Source organism: Leptodactylus fuscus, chromosome 7, assembly GCF_031893055.1.
Source record: "Leptodactylus fuscus isolate aLepFus1 chromosome 7, aLepFus1.hap2, whole genome shotgun sequence".
In the NCBI taxonomy this organism is placed as follows: Eukaryota; Metazoa; Chordata; class Amphibia; order Anura; family Leptodactylidae; genus Leptodactylus; species Leptodactylus fuscus.
The window spans coordinates 68473318-68495011 of record NC_134271.1 but is presented as its reverse complement, the minus strand read 5'-3'; the positions used below and the strand labels follow the sequence as shown (position 1 = coordinate 68495011).

The following is a 21694-nucleotide window of genomic DNA, read 5'->3' as shown; positions in this document are numbered from 1 at the left end:
CCTCAGCATACAATGCATTTCAAGTTCTCTTATTCTTGGAGTAGCATTCTATAATGCACCAGCGCTGTCAGGCTGGTGACTGGTGGCTGGATATCCTAAATCAGTGGTGAACCTAGCCTCTCTGCTGCCCGAGGCGGCCGATCAAAAGACGTCTTTTGATCGTCCACCTCAGGCAGAACAGAGGCAGCTATGGTGGCTGCCAAAGTTCGACACCCGGCATCCGCGGTATTATTAATATTTAAAAATCTCAATACCTAATTTCTGATGTACCCTAACATAGATTATTGTGTCCCAGCTTGCGATAATAATCGCTAGGGGGACAATATATCTCATATTTACCGTCATTAATTATTACCATTGCCATGTAGAAACCTGAGTGTTCCTACACAGTGAACCCTTCTATCACACGACTGTCGTGAGCCAAATAATGACTGAACTCAGGTATATCAAAATATATATAAAAAAATTAGAGAATAAAAGGAATAAAATGCTGAATTATGAAGGAATGTGTCTTTCGGTAAGACTGGTATTTTTAAAATTATCACCCCCAACTGGTGTCGACTCTTCACCTTCATTTTGCCTTAAGTATTTTCGGTTTGAGTATTCCTTAGGTATACAAAATGGATGTAATCTCTCTCGAATTTTTTGCTTAATTGTATTTTATGTTGATTTTTGCAATACAAATTGCCTCAGATACATAGATAGATAGATAGATAGATAGATAGATAGATTTCTACTTTCATACCTCTCTATGTACAAAAATATAAGTCTAAAAATTCTGTCTTCTTCTATATTACGACTTTCCTAAGAATACAAATATTTTTCATTAGTTTCCTCTCCATTTCTTTTCCTTCTGGTAAATTACTATAGAAAAGCAGTGAGTGCGGAGAGACAGGGAACAGCTAATACCGCACTCCAGACACATCCACCTTCTCACAAAACAGCAAACCTAATGAAAACAAATCACTGACTTCCGAACATGGGAGTCGCTGACTAATTTTATCCCTGTCATTCAAACATATTACAATGTGAGTGACAATGAGTCTCGCTCAATACACTGCACTATAAATATTCCCCCTCCCCACCAGAGGAAAGAAAATGTTTTCTGCTGCACTGGGGAGGGGGGGCTGACACCTATAACAGATCTGCCGCACTCTTAATTGCTTGATGTTTTCCCCAGAGCTCAGACAATACAGTCATCCTATAGATTATATAATATGTCTTCTAATAATGGCAGCACTACATGACTGATTTCGAGGGTAGGGGAACAAGTGTAAAGAGTCAGTGTTAATGCTTGTTGCTTATATTGCCATATACATGGTGTAGCATTAAATATGTTCATGCTTTGTGATTCATTTTGTTCAAGCTCATCCTCTGTTGTTGTATAAAGTGGATCAGGGATGTATAAAGTGGGCCCTATAGCAAGTTTTAATTGCCCTTCCTATTGGTGCTGGTTTGTACTATCAATTATGTTGCTATTATCTACCCTCTTCCTTTTAGGGGAAAAGATGGCTGGCTGTTTCCCCTTCACATATTTATTAACTGCTTCTTGCCTCATGATGTCCTATAACATGAGGGACGGCTAGCTGTTACGACAATATGACTTAATAGTACCTAATGAAGATGGCGCCACCTCATCAGTAAGGGATGAGGCAGCGCCATCAGGAGAGGATATAATCCACAGCTGACATCCTGCTCTAATGGCTATGAGCGGTGAACACATCGTACACAACCATTTAACCCTTTAGATGCTACCATAAAGAGGCATCTAACAATTATTTAAAGGGTTATAAAGAACCTGACAAAATTTTAATTCATAAAAAGGCATCTAAGTTTCTTTGTGTTCTCCCCTCTCATCAGTATACAAACAGAGTGCTCATATCATAAAGGCAGGGGGCCCACTGAAAGTATTTGGTATTGATGTGTCCATAACAACACATACTATGAAAATAGATCAATATTTATCTCACATGGTGAATTCCATAACAAATAAAAATAAAAAACAGCAAAATTGCTGTTTTTTGGTCACATTGCCTCCAAAACATTTCTAAAAAATGATCAAAATGTCACATACAGACCAGAATGGGACCAACAGAAACTACAGCTGATCCTGCAAAAATAAGCCCTCAAACGGCTGCGATGATGGAAACATAAAAAAAGTTACAGCTACATGTTTCTCAAAATGGTGCCTTAGAAAAATATAACTCGTTGTGCAAATAACAAGCCTTCATATGAATAAGTTATGGGTTTTAAAAAGTGACAATAAACAAAAATGACCGCCTCCGTATGAAACTAGTATGCATCCTCAAATAGTATAAAGGGGTTGGCCTGGATCCTCTCCTTAGGATAGGTCATAAATATCTGATGGTGGGAGACCCACTTTGTGGACTACAACCTGCTTTTGGCTGTTGTGGAAGCGACCCCATGTTGGGGCAGGCTGTTGGCTCCACCACCAATTAGATATTTATAGACTATCCTAAAAGTAGGTCATAAAAAAAATAAATCCTGGACAACCCCTTTAATGTTACTATGACCCAATTACAGATTCATGTCTCCCAATGACATGGGTGAGAAGACTAGCTTGGGCCTTTACTCTAGTCACAAGAAGAGCAGCTCTCAATTTGTTTTCCAGTTAGCTTTCAGGTTGCTTGAATCCTCAATAATTCCTCCTTCCAGTTCAGTGTCACTCCCAATGCAATTACTACAAAACCTGTTAGGTTTCGTCTGCTGCGAACATCCCAGAAGAACAAAGCAAGACAAGGACAGTGAGCCCAAATACTAGACCTACCCCAAAGTCTCCAGCTGCTTGCCTCAACTACCCTAAGAAGTAGAGGACAACTGAGCGACAGTCCCTATCTATGTCACAAGTGCAAATACAGGGGAGCCCTAAAATAATATCAGAATACAGATCATCCATAACAAAAAGGCTTATGATCTCAGAAGGTGTAGATCTCTTTGCCCACTTGCAATCTCTGTAGATTATGTAGATCTCTTTGCCACTTGCAATCTCTGAAGATTGTGTAGATCTCTTTGCCCACTTGCAAGCAGATTATGTCTCCTGCGCTGTACTTTAATGGCCAGAGGATAGCGCAGATGTTTGAACAGATACAGCTGTTACAGCAACACAGTCAAAATGTTAGACTCCACAGTGTAAAGGAATGAGTGCCAAGGATGAGTTACTCACTATCTACAGTTTTACACCTTTTACTCCCCTCTCCCCCCACTGTTGGTTTATCTTTCATGTAAGCAGTACCTGCGACAGACCCTTCTTAGGTATGATCCTGCACATTACTCCTCGCGTATATCCTGCCTATTTCTAAAATACATCCATTAAATTAATAATCATTAATAATCATCTTTAATTAACACCAGAAACATTAATTCTTACAAAATATTTAACATTTCCACCGTTGAACGTGTCGTCTGAGCAGAATGAGATAAGTCCAGGTAATTTCACTTAAAAAACAATTCCATCCAAACAAGAATAATGATGTTTTCACCGGTGTTGAGCTCATTATTCTGCACTTTACAACGAAGCCCTAACATTCATCATCCAGCCAAGATGCATTTAAAGAGACAGGACACTCCAAGATACGGTGTAGCTTACAGAAAAGTGCTTATGAAAATGGTGCAAATGCAGAATGATACCTATAGTTAAGAATATCATGGGAACTGCACCTGAATTAAGTTGGTCCATCTAAGTCTAATTTTAACACACTTAGACATATCTGATCTGCGCAAATTATAATGCCCCCTTAGTAATTCCCATATAGCATAATGCCCCTCAGTAGCCCATTACACAGTAAAATTCCCGTGCAGTATCCCCAGCACTAGTTGAGGCCTGAATGCACCTGAAATGCAAGACTGTCTAACAGTACTGGGGGCCCCACTACCATGAAGCCTGGTGCAAATGCACTGTTTGTTCTATAGTTAAAGTGGCCCTGACACCGTCTGCTTAATAATTCAGGACACTCCCATGCACCAGAATCGAAATCTACATCAGTCAGGGGCTGGCGTAGATTTCTGGTAACTCATGCCAGTTTTCTGGGGAGCCATAATAAGTTTGTTGGGCCGCTGAGTCCCTACCCTTCTGTGCATTCTTTCATAAAAAGTGGCGATTGGTGTACAGAACCAACAATGCGGTGTATATTTGGCGTAATAAAGGGCCACATTTATGCCCATCTATGCCAGAAAACTGGCCTTGATGGATTAGTAAATTCTCCCCATTGTGGCTAGTATGAAAAGATAGGGTTTACAACACCTTTTCTGTCTTTTACATGTTTAATGATTGGACGAACAAACATTCGTAGCCATATTCATTAACTATTGCTGCCCCATACAAACAGTCTGCCAATCATCCAACAATCCTCCTGTTCTCCATCTACGCCCTCGGACAATTCATAGAATCCCACAGTTTTCAATAACATTGTTATGTTGACAAAACACAAATATATCTCTCTGGCCTAGGCATTACCACTCTATTGTTTAGAGTTCCACAGTGTATAGAAACCATAATCTCCTTCCTCGGCTCAAACTCAACATGGAGAAAATAGAGTTCATCATCTTCACCCCACCTTGCATACCACCCACCTGATCCATCTATCATAGTTAATCGGACCATATTTACCCAAGTCCCACAGGTCCGTTGACTGGGGATAACCTTGGATAACCTTCAAGCAACAAATCCAAGCCCTCAACAACTCCTGCCACCTCAAATACAATAACATCCAATGAATATGCTCCTTCCTCACCCCTGAAACTTCAAAAAATGCTAGTCCATGCCCTCATAATCTCCTGCTTAAACTACTATAACATCCTTCTCCACGCATTCCCAGCAAATGCTCTTGCCCCCTCCAGTCCCAAGTTCCCTCTATCCCACCGTTCCAGTTGGTAATAATAATGATGACAACAACAATGCTGTCCAAGAACAGCAACCTTGGCAGAACCATGAGTCCATACACATACTGGCAAACATGGCAGCCTATATGCTCTGCTGCTTAAACAGCAACAAGGGTATTATATGGCAGGGTAATGGATGTCACTACTTTTATACCCTCACTATAAAGCCAACAAGGGGGGAATTCCTCCTACTTCCCAAAGGGGAGAAAAATTGGAATATTGTCAGGATAGACTGTATAGTATATGCAAAAAGAGTTGACCTGGAAATATCTTGCCACTAGATTGTTTTTCAATGGCACTTTGGTTGGGAATGGCTGATTTAGGCTAAATCTGAAAATAGAATGAATGTGGTGCACCATGGAGTAGTATGTATAGACCCAGTACATGAGAAAGGAGACAAGAAGACAGGTCACCAATCGTGGTTGTACATGACAGGCATAACTACTGAGTGCTTTAGTACATGTATGTATCCTGTGCCCACATGAAATGGGTATGTCAATAAAATAAGATGACCAAACCAGGTCTGATTCATTTACCAGATTGTCAAATGGATTTGACTAATAAACACAGCATTCCCTAAGCGCTTTGTTCCAAGAATATTGTTATCCATGATTGTACCATGCATTTTACTGATTGGAAGCGCCATATACACCTCCGAACCTGTGTTCTTCTTCATCGCGTAGCGTAAATTTGCAGTGTTTGAAAATTAGGCAGGGTCAGTGTTAAGCCAAGCACTAGGCCTGAGGGGCAATAGGCATAACATAGTTCTTCCTGGATTGTTCCTTTAAGTTTCCTGTTTAACAAAGGAGAAACAAAATGGCTGCCATCATGGGCACATACAGAAAACTCATAGAAGGGAACTGAAAATTGTGTTTTGTATTTTTATCTTACCTTTTTCATCTTTTGTGTTGCTGTAACAGAGGTACAGCTGGTTCTTCACCGAGCACATTTGCACATGAATCACCCTTGTCTACAGTGCTTTTGTCTGCCCGCCATGTAAAAAGATGAATCTTTATAGCTCTAACACATCGGACCTGAAATACATTTTAAGTTTTCTGCCTTCTCCCCACAACTGTTTAATGTGCAGTAGGTGTCAGGACTTCAAAGAAGTTTTTCTTTCCATTGAAATCATGCAATTGAGGAAAAAAAATCCATATTTTTGGGTTTGTCCCATGGTTCCTAAAAATAAAACCTCAGTGACATGCATCTGCCAACTGGTAGTCGAAGCATGACAGGAAATTATTAGAAGAGAAAATAATGGGGATGTAATCAGGAATTGTTCAGGAGAAGACAAACATTCTTGCACCTATTTATATCTTCGCTTATAAGAACATTGAGCATCTGTTAAAGTCGTGAATTTCTAGCGCTTTCCTCAAAATTTGTTATAGAACTTTGTCTGAGGCTGTTTTATTATAGGGGGAAATATTGTATATATATTTTTTATTTTTTTTGTTTTGTTTAAGCTATTTTCTCCTTCAGCTGTTCCATTCACCTGTCACGTGAAGGACTGATTTTCTGTTGCATAGTGATCATGACGTCTATGAAAAATTTCATTGAAAAAGGGGTTGTCCACATGAGACATCCCTTTATATCATAGGATTTTATTTCTCAGAAAACCTCCTTTCTTGCAGGCGATGTTAAGAAAATAGTAAAGGAGCATTGTTATCAGTGAGGAGACTTCTAAGGGGGTATTCACACAGAGGAAGTTGGCGCTGATTCTGGCACGATAACTCGCGGCAGAAGCAGCGCTGAAAAAAAGACTCCCATTGACTTCAGTGGGTTCCATTTACTACGCAGAACCCATTGAAATCAATGGGACAAAAAGCCTCCCATTGATTTCAATGGCTTCCTCGTGGAAAACGGAACCCATTGAAGTCAATGGGAGTCTAAGTCAGAGTGGGAGAGAGAGGAGGGATCTATGGGATGCATTGTTGGCCGAGTGGCCATATTTGAAATAGCGGTCCACTTTTTTATTGCCACCCTTTTTTCTAAATTGGCGGTTCAATGCGTTGGTGTATGGGTTACACTTACTAGTTGTGTAATTCTGTAGATATTTGACCTGTACTGCCCCATGACACATGCTTCTGAGCTGCTCACAGTTCATTTTATTATTCTGATTTTCATAGGAATATCTTTATTTCTCTGCTGTCTGGTGTTTCCCATCTGTATATTTTACCAGTATTTATAGTGCATTTTTATTCTTTGTCTGCGCCCAGACCGACATGTAGACTTAACAACAAGTCTTTGCACACAAGCTTCTCATCATTCCCATACCCTCTCAGTGTCCCAGACATTTGGTGAATGGTATCGTGTGAGTTCCTTTGGCTTCTGGGCCTGGTTGAAGACCACTGTGACTCTTAGGCTGAGTGCTCACGGGGTTCTGTGGTCCGGAAACTGTGGCGGACCAAAAAACGGGTAGCCGCGACTGGATGCCGGTGCAGTGTACCGGCATCCAGTCGCGCACTCCGCTCCGGATTAGGCCCAATGAATGGGCCTAGTCGGGAGGAGGAAGTGCCTTCAGCCGTATTCGCGAGGTGTCAGGAGAGGTGAGTATAAGTATTCCTTACTTTTAGTCTCCTCCCATAGACAGACAAGTATTGAAAAGGGGCCCAGCAACATGCCAGGTCCCTTTCTAATAACAATCTTTATAGCCGTCAGGGAACCAGGCTTTCCCTAACCGTTATCATGGTGGTCCGGGGCCCGTGCCAGCCCCATACCACTCCAGGCCTGTCTTGTTCAGCACACTGGGGGAGGCGGCTTTTACTGTTAATGTTACTGTTTACTGTTTAATGAAGAATACAGGAAGCGAGAAGAAGAGACAGCACACAAAGGAGATGAGAAAAACCCTTCAACTAGCTCCTCCATTGCACTTGAATGTTTTTGCGGTACAAGCAGCTTTTTCCCAGTACAACAAGCAGCTTTTTGTCCCTAACAACTGTGGATGCCCACATCCTCCATCTCCCATGGCATGGTCACAGTCAAAAAGGTAGACCTAAAGCAGAATTTATTATAGAAGTAAGGGTTTTTATTTCCCAGCAAAGTAAACAGGATGCTTTTCTATTGCTTTCTTCAATAATACATAAAGATAATAAAGTCTTTACATATAAACAAAGTTCAGATTGTTTGTTCACCCAGGTATAGTTTACTTTCAGGCAGTTGTCTGCTCAGTTCAGAAGAGCCCAGCAGACAAAGCTCTTTAGCTTCAAGCCATCCACACACAACAGGTACCTTCACGCACAAGGCACTTGGTCTCCTATTAATTAAATTAGGAGCCTCCACCGTGACTCCAGTCCATTCATTACAAAGGCCTAAGGCCTCGTTCACTTCTCGTTGGTGTTGGTGCAAGTGGTGTGCCAGTGAAAGCACACGGCCCCCATAGACTATAATGGGGTCTGTGTGCTTGCCGCTAGATCTCTGCAGGGATCATGCAGACAGGAAAGTAGTTCACAATCTATTTTCCTGTTTGCATGATTTGTGCAGGCAGTGTGCGGCCAGCACACGGATCCCATTATAGTCTATGGGGTCTGTGTGCTTTTACTGTATACTGCTTGCAGTTGCGTTCGGTATTCCGTTCGGGGGGTCCCCATGCGGAATACCGAACGCAGATGTGAACGAAGGGCTAAGGTCCATTCACACAGCTTTTTTTTTCAGTGCTGAAATTCCACACCAAATTCCTCACCATTTCCCTCCATGTGAATGCACCCTAAGGCCAGGGCCGCCATCAGGAATTTTAGGGCCCCATACAGCCTAAGAGTCTGGCCCCCCCCCTCCCCTGCCATTTTTGCTTTGCGCGCCGCGGGAAATTTAGCCCCACCCACTGTTATGTTGACTCCGCCTACTCATTAATTTTCCATTTGCCCGCACACTGTATAATCCTCCTACAGTCACCCGTAAATTATATGTCCCCCTCCGTCTCTCCCCTAGCTTCATATACACCCTTCATCTGCCCCCAGATTCATGTCCCCTCCATCTCTGCCCCCAGATTCATGTCCCCTCCATCTCTGCCCCCAGATTCATGTCCCCACATTTCTGCCCCCAGATTCATGTCCCCACATCTCCATATCTCCCAACTTTTGAAGAACTAAAAGAGGGACAAAATGTGTGGCGCGCTTAGCGCGCCGCAGCAAATTTAGCCCCGCCCACTTTTGTGTTGACTCCGCCCACTCGTTAATTTTTCATGTGCCCGCACACAGTATAATCCTCCTACAGTCACCCGTAATTTATATGTCCCCCCTCTATCTCTCCCCCAGTTTCATATACACCCTTCATCTGCCCCCAGTTTCATGTCCCCCTTCCATCTCTGCCCCTAGATTCATGTCCCCACATCTCTGCCCCCAGTTTCATGTCCCCTCCATCTCTGCCCCCAGATTCATGTCCCCCCAGATTCATGTCCCCTCTCCATCTCTGCCCCCAGATTCATGTCCCCCATCTCTGCCCCCAGATTCATGTCCCCACAGTGTCATGCCGTCCTCTCTTTCATCTGCCCCCAGATTCATGTCCCCACAGTGTCATGCCGTCCCCTCCTTCATCTGCCCCAGTGTCATTCCGTCCTCTCTTTCATCTGCCCCCAGATTCATGTCCCCACAGTGTCATGCCGTCCTCTCCTTCACCTGCCCCCAGATTCACGTTCCACCTCCACATTAAACTTACCTTCTCCTCCACTCCCTCGCCGCTCTCTGCGCGTCTCTCTCCGCGTCTCTCTCGCTGACACATGTGGCTGAAGGAAGGAGCTGACACGGGTCAGCTCCACGCTTCGCCGCTGGGTGTCTCTCTCGCTGACACATATGCGGCTGAAGCGAGGAGCTGACCTGTGTCAGCTCCTCACTTCGCCGCTGCCGCCTCTCTCGCTGACACATATGCGGCTGAGCCGGGTTCCGGCTCAGCCGCATATGTGTCACCGAGAGAGGCGGCAGCGGCGAAGTGAGGAGCTGGCACAGGTCAGCTCCTCGCTTCAGCCGCATATGTGTCAGCGAGACAGGCGGCAGCGGCGAAGCGAGGAGCTGACCTGTGTCAGCTCCCCACTTCAGCCGCGTATGTGCTCAACTCAGATCTGCGTCCTCTGGACGTAGATCTGAGTTGAAACAGGACATACAATGACTGCTGCCGGCGCCAGTGGGCCCGGGCCCCCCCCATTTTAAAATTTGGCCGGGCCCCTGACGCCAGTAGCAGTAGTACTGGCCTATCGGCGGCCCTGCCTAAGGCTAAGGCCTCATGTTACATAAACACAGCATTTTTTGTTGCAGATTTTGCTATCCAGTCAGGTGGATTTAACAGAAGGGAAATGTCTAAGTTCTTCTTTGATATTTCCATTCCTTTTCAAGCCACTTCTGACTTTTGGCTCAAAAAACACAGCAAAAGCTGCAACCAAAAACTGCATTTCCGCAATATGGGGCCATAGCCTAAATCTAGTTTCACTAAAACTAGCAGTCACAGTGGGACACATATAAAATTCAGATTTGCCCTTTACCTTTCCACTTGACTTTAGATAGCCACAAATGAGCGTCATGAGATGGCCAACTTTGAAAAAAACATCCAACAAAATAATACAAAAGTTTTTTTTTCATTTACAGAACTAGTAATTCTGTGTGATCCACTTTTGTGTATGTTTCAAGCGAAAAGGAAAGTAAAGGAAGAACAAAACTGTATTTGCAGGCCGGCACATGGGAGTTATATTATTATTGTACAAAAGTGGGAAAAATTAAAATATTGAAACATTTTTATATTCTTTATGAAAAAGATGCTTTTTCTCTAGTTTTTATTTACACATGAAAAACCCATTACCTTTACACAATATACAAAACCACCGGCAAGATTGTAATTACTGCTCAGAAACAAGACCCAAGTTTTCAGAGCGGAGTTGCCCTGCGAGATCTCTTATTATCCACTTCTTTGAAAGTAATATAATTATGTTGTCAGGAATGAGCAATTTTTCACAATAGATTGAGCCAGTGAGCCCCTCCGAAAGGCTTATGAAATCCTGCGTTCTCCGCACAGCCAGCGTCTGACTCAACACGCTCCATTTTAATTTAAATCATTACTATCCACCTGTATCCTCAGAAATTCATATACTTTTTTTTTCTTTTCAGTAATGGATTTAAAGGTGTCTCAACATATGTTCATAAAATAGAATTTACTAGGTTTATGAAATAGTCTTCAATATAGAATATACTGAGGAAGATTTGTTAATGTTCCTATGGGAGTTCTCCAGTATAAATATACCTCTAAAGACTCTGTCCTTCTTTCTCCAACAGGTAAGCCAAGGTGAATTTTGACATACCACCCTTTGCAATTGCATGGAGATAACAGGGACCCTCCACAGCATGAGGTTGCATAGTGACCCTGCTTACCCATACTTACTTAAAGGGGGCATTATACACTGTCTGGGTACTAAGGGTATTATACAGAGTTGGGGCTAATAAAGGGACATTATAATATGTGGGTGCCAGTAAAGGAGCATTACTGGGCAACCAAGAGAGCATTATACTTTGGGTCATAATGTGTGGTGACACTAAAGGGGCATTACAGTCTGTGGGGGGATTATACTATTTGGGGATCATTATTGCCTATGCTGTACCCCTTTTGTGTAAAACATGGAGGGACATATAGAGAGTTTTACTTTTTACTGGACAATATAGTATTTTATAATATTTTATCCAAATGTTTCAACCTGTAAATAGGGAGGATAACCTCAAAACCTCTTGGGGCCCCTTAAGTGCCAAATCCACCCAGCACATACACATCTAGAAAAGTAGGCAAGGCTATAGAGTTGCAGCAAGCATGATTTACAAAAGTTTGTTCCAACTTGTCATGGTTTCTAGCCTATACCAGATTCATCTGGAGCACACTGCTTGGGGGAAAGCTACTGTTACACTACATTTGTGGTATATGAGTATTAATATATATCACCTTAATGTTATAATTTAAATAAGAATATAAAAAAATCCCAGAAACATGGAAGTAAAAGATAAAGAAATAATTTAGAAAAATGGACAATGCTTAGATTATGGCACCCTGATCTAACTGTTTTTGGTATAAAACAATGGCTTCCTTGAATACTAGTTCTAAGTACTCATTCAATCCAAGATTGAAACAAAAAAAAAATGAAAAAGACTAAAATAAAATGGATTCATATAGCTGAAAATATTCCCTGTCCCGTGCATCTCCTCACTGTGGGCCCAGGATCACCCAGCTCTTTAGAATTTGGATCACCTTTCAGTGTCTTATGATTAGTACACTGGTTTCTCCCCCTCCCTGCTCCTCGCCTCCCTCTCCCCATACTGCTGTGTTTTATGTCTGCACAATAAGACGGTGATGTGACCTCTGTCGCTTCCTCTGTCTTCTCATCAACACTCTGGGCTCTTGTTTAGCAGAGATAATACTTTTAAATGTCTGCTCATTGGCATCTGCATATATTTTCCATCTTTCCTTCCATTCATTTTAATTCCCCGCTGTGCTCTTCGCTTGTTGTATTGTAATTCACTTCTATAGAATGGAATTTCTTGCCTTTTTTTCAAATTCACAGGTAGCAAAGTCTAAAAATATCCACTAATAGTACACGCTGGGAACTCTTCTCTCTTATTTCTTTTGGCATCAAGTCATACAATATGCAGTGTTTTTCTTAAATGCTTTAAATCATGTGGTGTTGGAAACTTGGTGCGAACTCCAGCATGTCAACTCATTGATGCTATAAGCCTATTTAAAGGTAACTGAATTTAAAGGGAGTGCAATATCAAACCAGCCACAGGGATATGGATGTGCCATTAGATTGTGAAAAAGAAGAACCAATTCCAGAAATATGCAAATGAGGCTCAAATGTAATGAGGGCTTGTCAGAGCCTCTAAGGTCTCCAGCCGAGAATAAAAATCTCTAAGGGGGCGTTCACACTACCGTTGGTGTCCGATTGCAGTGTCCGTTGCTACTGTCCGTTCAAGATTTTAGCAACGGACACTAGCTGTGTCCGTTATAATTTCCATTCATTTCAATGGGATTTCATCTGTTGTCAGTTTGTGTCCGTTTGTGTCCTTAAGGGTCCGTTAACAACCATGTCCGTTTTTTCAAGCGGACAGAGAAATCACACATGCAGGATTTTTTTGTCCGTTTGAAAAAACGGACAGAAAGTGTCCGTTTTTTATTTAACATTGAGGTCTATGGGCAACGGACATATAACGGACAGTAACTGATGGCCATCCGTTACAGTCCGTTATTTTCTGTCCGTTTATTTTCTGCACATGCTCAGAAAGGATAAACAGCAAGAAGAAAAAAACGGACAGTATAAAAAACGGACACTAACTGATGCTAACTGATACTAATGTGTCCGTTTTTTTTAACTGATCCATTAAATGGATCAGTTAAAAAAACGGACACATTAACATCAGTTAGCATCAGTTAGTGTCCATTAATGTCCGTTATGATAGGTGTCCGTTTTTTTTCTTTTAAACGGACACCTTCATAATGGACACCAACGGTAGTGTGAACGCCCCCTTAGATCTCCAGGACTTTAACAACCATCGTCATAGCTTTAGGATAGACAGAGTCTGTCAATCTTTCAGGGACAGTAATATAAACCTACAGATGGCTCTGGCATGCCCCATTGTATTTGAGGTTCATTTGCATATTTATAAAAACAGCTATATCAAGAAAATGCTGTATCTACTGGACTATCTAAGGGTATGATGGTATTGAGAATAATGTCCTCTACAATGTGCTATGGCTTTTTTTATATCAAGTTTCCTGATGACAGACTCCCTTTCAGCCTATGCCTATCTGCACCAATTTTATCCTATGATTTTACCCAGCATAGAGCTATACTTAGGCTGAGGCACAGCTTTTTTTGTAGTAGATTTTGCTGCATTTTTTTTTAAGCCAAAGCCAGGAGTGGATAGAGGGGAAAGGAGAAGTATAAGAACTTCCTATATATTGCTCATTTCTTTTGTAGCCATTCTTGGCTTTGGCTCAAATAAACGCAGCAAAAACTGCAACAAAAAAAGCTGCGTTTCCGCAACGTGGGGCTTCAACCTAAGGGTGAGTTCACACGGGGTTTTTTGGTCAGGACTTTGAGGCCGTATCTGCCTCAAAATCCTGTCCAAAAAGATGGCTTCCATTGAAATCAATGGGAGACGGTCAGGTCTTTTTTCTGGGAGCTGGTTTGTTTCAGCTCCCGGAAAAAGAAGCGAGATTCTCATTCTTCAGGCCGTTTCGCCTCATGATTCGGCCTGAAGACACTCCCTCTTCCCGACTAGGCCCATTCATTGGGCTTAATCCGGAGCGGAGTGCAGTGCAACGGCTTTCAGTTGCAGCTACCCGGTTTTTGGTCCGGAACCTGAGGTGGCCTTCGCCTCATGTTCCGGACCAAAGAACCCCGTATGAACGTACCTTTAAGGTTCTGTTAGATGGCCTGATAGTCAGGAAAATGACCAGGAACATATGATTTCGATAATTGTCCTGTTCAGTTGTGTTGCTGATCAGCTGACCAATAAACAAACCCAGGTTGGCTGGCTGACTGCGTTATTTATGTAGTATAAAAGATGTAGGATTTTTGGCGGTATATAGCCTAACCCGAGCAGGGACGTGTTGCCTATACTCACCAGCTGTGATCGTACTTACCTCGCTCATTCTGAAATGCTTTGCAATTTCTTAATAAAGTATACCTAAACTTTCAAACAACTTTTGATTTTTTTGGAAACATTTAAGCCATTAATAAATGTTGTAATATACTATATAAATGAATTGTGGCCCCTTTATGTGAAATCCTACATAGAAACCCACTTTCTGTTTGTATTGGCAGCAGATATCTGTTTACCACTGCTCATTGGGAGTACAGATGGATGAGCTCCTGTATAATGCAGGGAAGCTGAGATTTGTCGTGCGTCACTTCAGTTATATTTTGAGCATTTTAAAATTTACAACAGTGGTGTCTTATGAAAGATGAGTTCACACTTCTACCTGTAATATGACCTCCATCAACTCCTGTTTTTAGCTTTTGTTAATAACTGTTGATCCATTGATTCCAGTGCAGTTGGAATTTTTATTCGAGCCCCCACCATTCCTGAGAAATCAATGTAGTTAGTTTTGTCTGTCTGATTTGTTACTTAGACTTGTACTGTTAGCTGGGAAGTATCAGACAAAGGTGTGTGTTTCAGAGCTCCAATCAGAGGCACACAGTGTCAGAGCTCAAAATCACCCCCCTTGTCTGCTCCTGTCTGACACCACTCATCTGACAGCAAAGAGCCTACATATAGTGTATCTGGAACAGCAAAACTAACTACATTTTGCATGGGAATGGTGGGAGTTAGAGAAAAAATTCCAACTGTGCTAGAATCATTGGAGCAGCAACTATTAAATAATGTAAAGAACTGGATTTGGTGGAGGTGGTAAAGGGTCCTCTATAAATCTACATTTTTTCAGTGATTGAAAGACCATTTTTGAAATTCAGTGCTATTTGCTGATCCTTAGTTGTGCCTGTCATGTGGTACCTGTACCTGTAAGGGTAGACCCTCACCTCTCTGAGGGTGAGTGCATATGATGCAGATGTGGTGCAGCACTTGCACTGTGCATGCTAGGCCTGGTTCACATCTACGTTCGGTATTCCGAACGCATTGACAAGCGGTGAGCTTATGAAAGCACAGTGCCCCCTAGACTATAATGGGGTCAGTGTGTTTTCTGTGTGGTGTCCACACAGAACATGCAGAGAGAAAAGTGCTTCATGAACTACTTTCCTCTCCGCATGATTTGAGTGGAGACTGTGCAGAAAACAGATGGACCCCGTTATAGTCTAAGGGGTCCATGTTCTTTCATTGCTCACCGCTTGTCAATGCGTTCGGTATTCCGTTCAGGGGGTCGGGGGAATGGAATACAGAATGCAGATGTCAACCAGGCCTGACTACTGTTATTTACACTGTTCACAATTTATTGTTTACTGTTGTTACCTTGTAACAGCCTCTAGTTTTTTGCAGTTATGACATCACTGCTATGGAAGTCCTTAAAAGCTTTAAAATGTAACAGAGATTTTTAGTTCTGATATACACAAAATTTTAGGATATGATCTGATTATGGGACTTCCTGTCCCATAATAAACCTTAAAGGGGTTGTCCAAGCAAAACTTTTAAAGTTTAAATCTGCTGGGGCAGTGAAAAAATAAAAAAAATGCATACTCACCTGTCCCTGTTGCTCTGGTTTCATCCCGCGCCTCTCGGTTCGTCTGCTCTCCCAGGTATCTTTTGAAGATGTGCTGAGGCTGCTGACTGGCCTCAGTGGTCAAGTGACTGCTGAGGTCAATCAGTGGCCTCAGCAGGCCTCAGGATGAGGACTCGTGATGTAACAGGTAGTGACATTCAGGCCCTTTGCTGAGGCCAATCAGCGGCTTCAGCACAATGCCAAAAGACACTGCCGGAGCGGATGAATCGGGAGGCGTGAGAGGACACAGGAGCAAAGGGGACAGGTAAGTTTGCATTTTTTTTTCACTGCCCCCAGGTTATTTAAACTTTAAAAGATTTGTCCATTTTTGCCTGGACAACCCATTTAAGCTTCAATACAACATTGTCATAATCATATTTAAAAAGATCAGAAATTAAGAGCATAAAAAAAAAAAATCTAAGTGAAGATGGATACTGTCAAGTGTAAGCGCAAATTAATAATTAAAAACTGATTCTCTCCCAGTGTATCAAGTACCTCTATACATTACAATATAGTTAATGCTAATGCTTTGTATAATTTGGTATTCTTTGGACATTAATCTATCATCAAGTTCAGTAAGTCCATTATTTATGACACGTACTTACATTCTACAGTTTTGTAGTTTCTTGCACTGTTGATCTAGAAAAAGTCTCTGAATACAAACATTAGCAGATGTGAAAGGAAACAATCTCACTGCAGTACAAGCTGTCACAATACATAAATGAATACACAAATAATATGAAATTAATGGGTCCACTGCACACCCTAAGTGACTCACCAAAGTGCTGCTAGAAGGGACTGTAAAGTAAGTTGACTTGCCCACATGCTTCTCGCTTAGAGTCCTCCAGCCATTTATTAGAGCCAGGAGTCATAAGAAACACTCCATTTCACAGATATTATTTGAAGAAGTTCGGAGGGTGGGATTTACTGCTAGTTCTGATTTGGTATAGCAATATTCATGCACTATTGTAAAGCAAACCTGTTCTGCTGACGCTGTGTTCACATCAGCGTCTGGACTCCGTTATCAGGTTTCCGTCTTCTGTCATGCCGAGTCCGACCTGAGCACCAGTGAGTGTTTTATGCTTTCCGCGGCGAAACTGTTTTTTTAAAACCGGACACAGAGTACTGCATGTCCGATTCTGCGTCCGGTTTAAAAAAAAACTATTTCGCCGCGGAGAGCATAAAACGCTCACCGGTGCTCACGGTTGGAAATTTTTCTAACCCATTCAAATGAATGGGTTTGAAAGATGCGTGCAGGTTTTTTTTTGTGCAGGAAACGGAAACCTGCAGAACAGAGTCCCGGGCACAAATGTGAACGAGCCCTGACTGATTCAGACGGCATATCTTTATGTGGTGCAAATATTTAGCCACACCTGGGCAAAGAGTCTAAGGGGGCCCAACAGTATAAAGGGTCTACCACCTCTAAAATACTTTTTTAATGCATATATATGCTTTTGTTGGGGCTGTTAGTGACATGGTGAACATACCGTTTTTGTTGATGCGCAAGCTTGCTGTTGGGAAAATCAGCTTCCAATCTGTTTGCAAATGAGCTGTTCGGTATTCCAGGATTGTGCACATCTGGTGCAGTGTTCCTTTTCACCACTGGTTGCCACATATAATGGCCACGTCTTAATGGTAAAGGACTGTCCTGGTTGGTGACCACGGGTGAAAAGTGGTGCTCTGACAGGTCACCCATGGCTCAGGTGCACAAAACAGCTGATTTGCATGCTGAGTAGGAGCAAGAGGATTACTATACATCAGTGGTTGTTAACCTTGTTTGAGGTACCGAACCCACCAGTTTCATATGCACATTCACCGAACCCTTCTTTAGTGATAAATCAAATATGATTTTGTTCCAAATTCAAGACATAGGTATATGTTTTTTTACTGGTACACAAAATGAACCGTGCATAGGGCCTGGGGTTCCATCGAACCCGGTTAAGAGCCACTGCTATACATATATAGAGGTTGTAGTGGTGGTAGACTCTTTTTAAAGATTCATCATAGTAAGGGTCCATTCACACGGAGGAAAATAGTGGAATTTGTTGTGGAATTTCAGCGCTGAAAAAAAAAGCCTCCCATTGACTTCAATTTTCCTCCATGTGAATGGACCCTTAAGGGCTCAGATTATGTTTAATGCCTAGAAGCTTCATCTAAATAGGTTCGCTTTATTTCTCTCTTACTTTTCACAAAAATTCAGATTTTTTTTAGTATATAATTCTGAACTTTTTACTGAGCATAGAATCTAGATATCTTATCTCAAAATCATTTTATTCAACTGTTATTCAGCATTATACAATACAGTTTTTTTTGTTATAAACAAATTTTCTTTTCTTGTTTCCAATCTTTATTTAAAAATAAATATTATTGATGGCGAGTAATAATGGATTTGACATGTGTCTGTTGATGAAAAAAAATACCGAAATTAAATAATTTAATTAAAAACAAATAGGACAAAATAAAAAAGAGAGAAATTCAAAACATTAAACACGTTCTAATTAAAAATATTCTTTTTTTTTTTTTCTTCGGGAGAACGTCTCTGTCAACTCAATAAATGTAGAGATTATCATAAAAATAACTGCTCAACAGTTCGTGCAAAAGAATGACAAATTATTTTTTGAAAGTAAATGCCTGATAAATTATGGATCTTGTAACGATGTTAGGAAATTATAATGGCCGTGCGCACAGCAGGGCGGAGACCAGACTCTTGTTTTTGTTGGAAACTAGACGCGGCATTTCGGGCGGTTCATTTCTTATAAGTTTCTCCAAAAATATGTTTTTTTTTCTTTTTTTTCTTTACATTTTATTTTTCACCGTGAAGTGTTTGCCATGCTTCATTCAGTCTTTTATTTCTGTCCTTTCTAAATTTGCAGCTTTCATTAAGGGAGGGGTTTGGATAAAGTTCCTATGGGCTGTTTGGTTGGTTCAGGAATGGTTCACAAAATGGTCCATCAGTGGCTGAATAGTAAGAAGACGAGCTGATGAAATATCAACAGGAACGTGTAGAGGATTGGGTCACTGGCAAGATTTGGTCCTGTTCCTGCAAAATAATAGTGGTATGAATTAGAATGCATTTGCTTAATACAATATAACTATCAAGATATCTATTCTCCCACAAGGCAGCAGAGTTGACTCAATAAAAGAAATGACACAACAGACATGGCAACAGATATACAATATGGGGTGCGAAGAACAAAAGGTTCTTGTCCAAGTGGGTGGGAACCATCTGTTTTTCTCATAGAAAATAAAGGGTTCCCGTCCACTTGGGGAGCTAGTTTACATACAATCTTCCATACCTTTGAATGGGTGGATGGATTTTAAAAATAAAAACGCCAAACTGATCAGGGCCCATGGAGCATTAAATGGTATATGTCATTTTAAGCCTTAAGTTGGTGACAGATCCTCTCAGCTATTAGGCCATGTGTTTAGTGGGTGACGTTAGACTGCTGTTTACAAAGGTAAACAACAGAATTATTACAACAACCATGAATACAAATAACTCCATTAAAATGACTCAAAATTTGTGAAAATCAGTAAGGAAAGGTATCTGCAAAGTTACTGTACTTTGTATGAAGAATTCTGCAAAATGTTGTTGAATGTGGAATTACACTTTATATATGAACTACTGTATATACTCGAGTATAAGCCGACCCGAATATAAGCCGAGACCCCTAATTTTACCACAAAAAACTTATTGACTCGAGTATAAGCCGAGGGGGGGGGGGGGGGGGGGTTTGAATCCACCATTGCAGATAAAAAGTCTGGTTATGTGCATTGCAGCTTAGTAACTCCATGTGCCTCATAGTAATAGCAGTTAACCCCATCATGCCCCTCACATTAACCCCCTGTGTGCCTCACATAACAGTTACTGATATGTGGGACATATGGAGGTAATAATTAGGTATCTTCATAATTAAGGTCCTTCATTAGTACCCTCATGTGTCTCACATATTAGTAACCCTTATATAGGGCACACAGGGGCTAATATGAGGGACATGATGGGGTTAACTGTTATTAATATGAGGCACATGGAGTTACTGAAACTAAATTAATAACCCCAAATGGCTGATATTAATAGGCAGAGTAACTAAAGGAAGGTACCTGTGTGTGTCACTTTACTGTAGCTTCCTCTCCTCCATACAACAGACATCTTCCATAAGACACAATGAATCCTGGCCACTCATCTGCAGGGTAGATGCTATATCCTAGTGTGCTAAAGGACCTCTGATGACGTCATGACCATGTGATCGGACTCTGGTGTGGGCGGAGCTACTAGGATTTAGACTCAACCTTATCTGCAGATGTTACATACCAGTGGCTACAGGACCTTTGATGACATCACAGTCACGCATGACAAGCCAATCACAGAGCAGTACTAAAGGACCTCCCTCTTCCAGGTCCTTCCAGTTTTCTGTGCTCCGTGGACCCTGACTCGTGTATAAGCCGAGGAAAGCTTTTTCAGCATGAAAAATGTGCTGAAAAAATCGGCTTATACTCGAGTATATACGGTAATACTTATTAGGCATCAAGCATATTAATATTAATTTCTTAATACACCTAAACAGCAGCCAATCTCTTTTTCATGTACCTAGTCTCCTAATAGGTATAAAGCTAGATTGACCGTATTTGATAAAAAATTGATGGGATCCATTTCTTCCATTGAGTCATCTTATAGCAAGGTGAGCTAATGGAAATTACATGCCTTTCTGTGCTCTCCAAAAGCTCAATCTCACATGTATAATACAACTGTATGGACTTCCCTCACAGTTATTGCAACATTAGACAGCATATGTCACACATTTAGAAAGAAGTTGATGACAGTTCAATCTCCCTAACTGTATAACTATAAACTCTTTAGGAGACTTTTAGAGATGGTACTGTTTCTAACTTTTGGAGATGGTACAGTCTCTAACTGTTCATATGATGCTTTGCTGAGGCTTTATAGAATTGAGCAGAGCTCAGAGATAGGAAAATCTAAAAGTAAAGATGGTGTCTGATTAGAGAAGAGAAGCTGAACTGCAGGGATATGAGTGCAATATACAAACAAGAAGCTCAGAGTGTGATAGACATACAGTTGAGAGGTGCAATGATAGAAAAAACTGCTTTCTCTCGATTGTTTCTTAAAAAAATAGAATTCTGTCTGCGGTCACCATTAAGGAGAGCTTATGAGCTCACTGCATAATATCTTAGAAATGAGAAAATGTATAAAATACACAGTGAGCTTCCTCTAGCCGTTTCTATAGGTAGACAAGATTTTATCAAAAAAAAAAAAAGATTTTATCATATTATCTTTGTCTATTCAATGGGTTTGGAGCTCTTTATCAGAAAAACTAATCTCTGACTGATATAAATATATATACTAACATTGATCAGCATGGAATGTTAAGACTGAAAGCAACATATTGTTAAAAGGTGGGCATTACAGTTTATAACCAATATAGAACATAATCCAGGCAAAATCAAGGTATCACCATTATATAGTTTCTAACTTCCAAATTATGAGATATTACCTTTTAATGTAATTTAGCCTATATCTGTGGATAACACCTTGAATTTTGGGTTAATGTCCCTTTAACACTTCCCATTTTTTTCCAAGAATGCGTGAAAAGACAAATATAGCTTA

General features: G+C 41.2%; 1 protein-coding gene and 1 pseudogene across 1 annotated transcript in view; both read right to left on the bottom strand.

Moving 5' to 3' along the window:
• Nucleotides 1–9680: 9680 nt before the first annotated feature.
• On the bottom strand, nucleotides 9681–9804 carry LOC142214710 (small nucleolar RNA SNORA17; annotated as a pseudogene).
• An 8713-nt stretch (nucleotides 9805–18517) lies between these two features.
• The window catches only part of VSTM2B (V-set and transmembrane domain containing 2B), a 57274-nt gene continuing 54097 nt past the window's right edge, over nucleotides 18518–21694 (bottom strand). Inside the window, exon 6 of the mRNA XM_075282127.1 lies at nucleotides 18518–19111. Within this exon, the coding sequence (XP_075138228.1) occupies nucleotides 19023–19111 (89 nt within the window). The 3' untranslated portion in view covers nucleotides 18518–19022. The remainder of the gene's footprint in view (nucleotides 19112–21694) is intronic.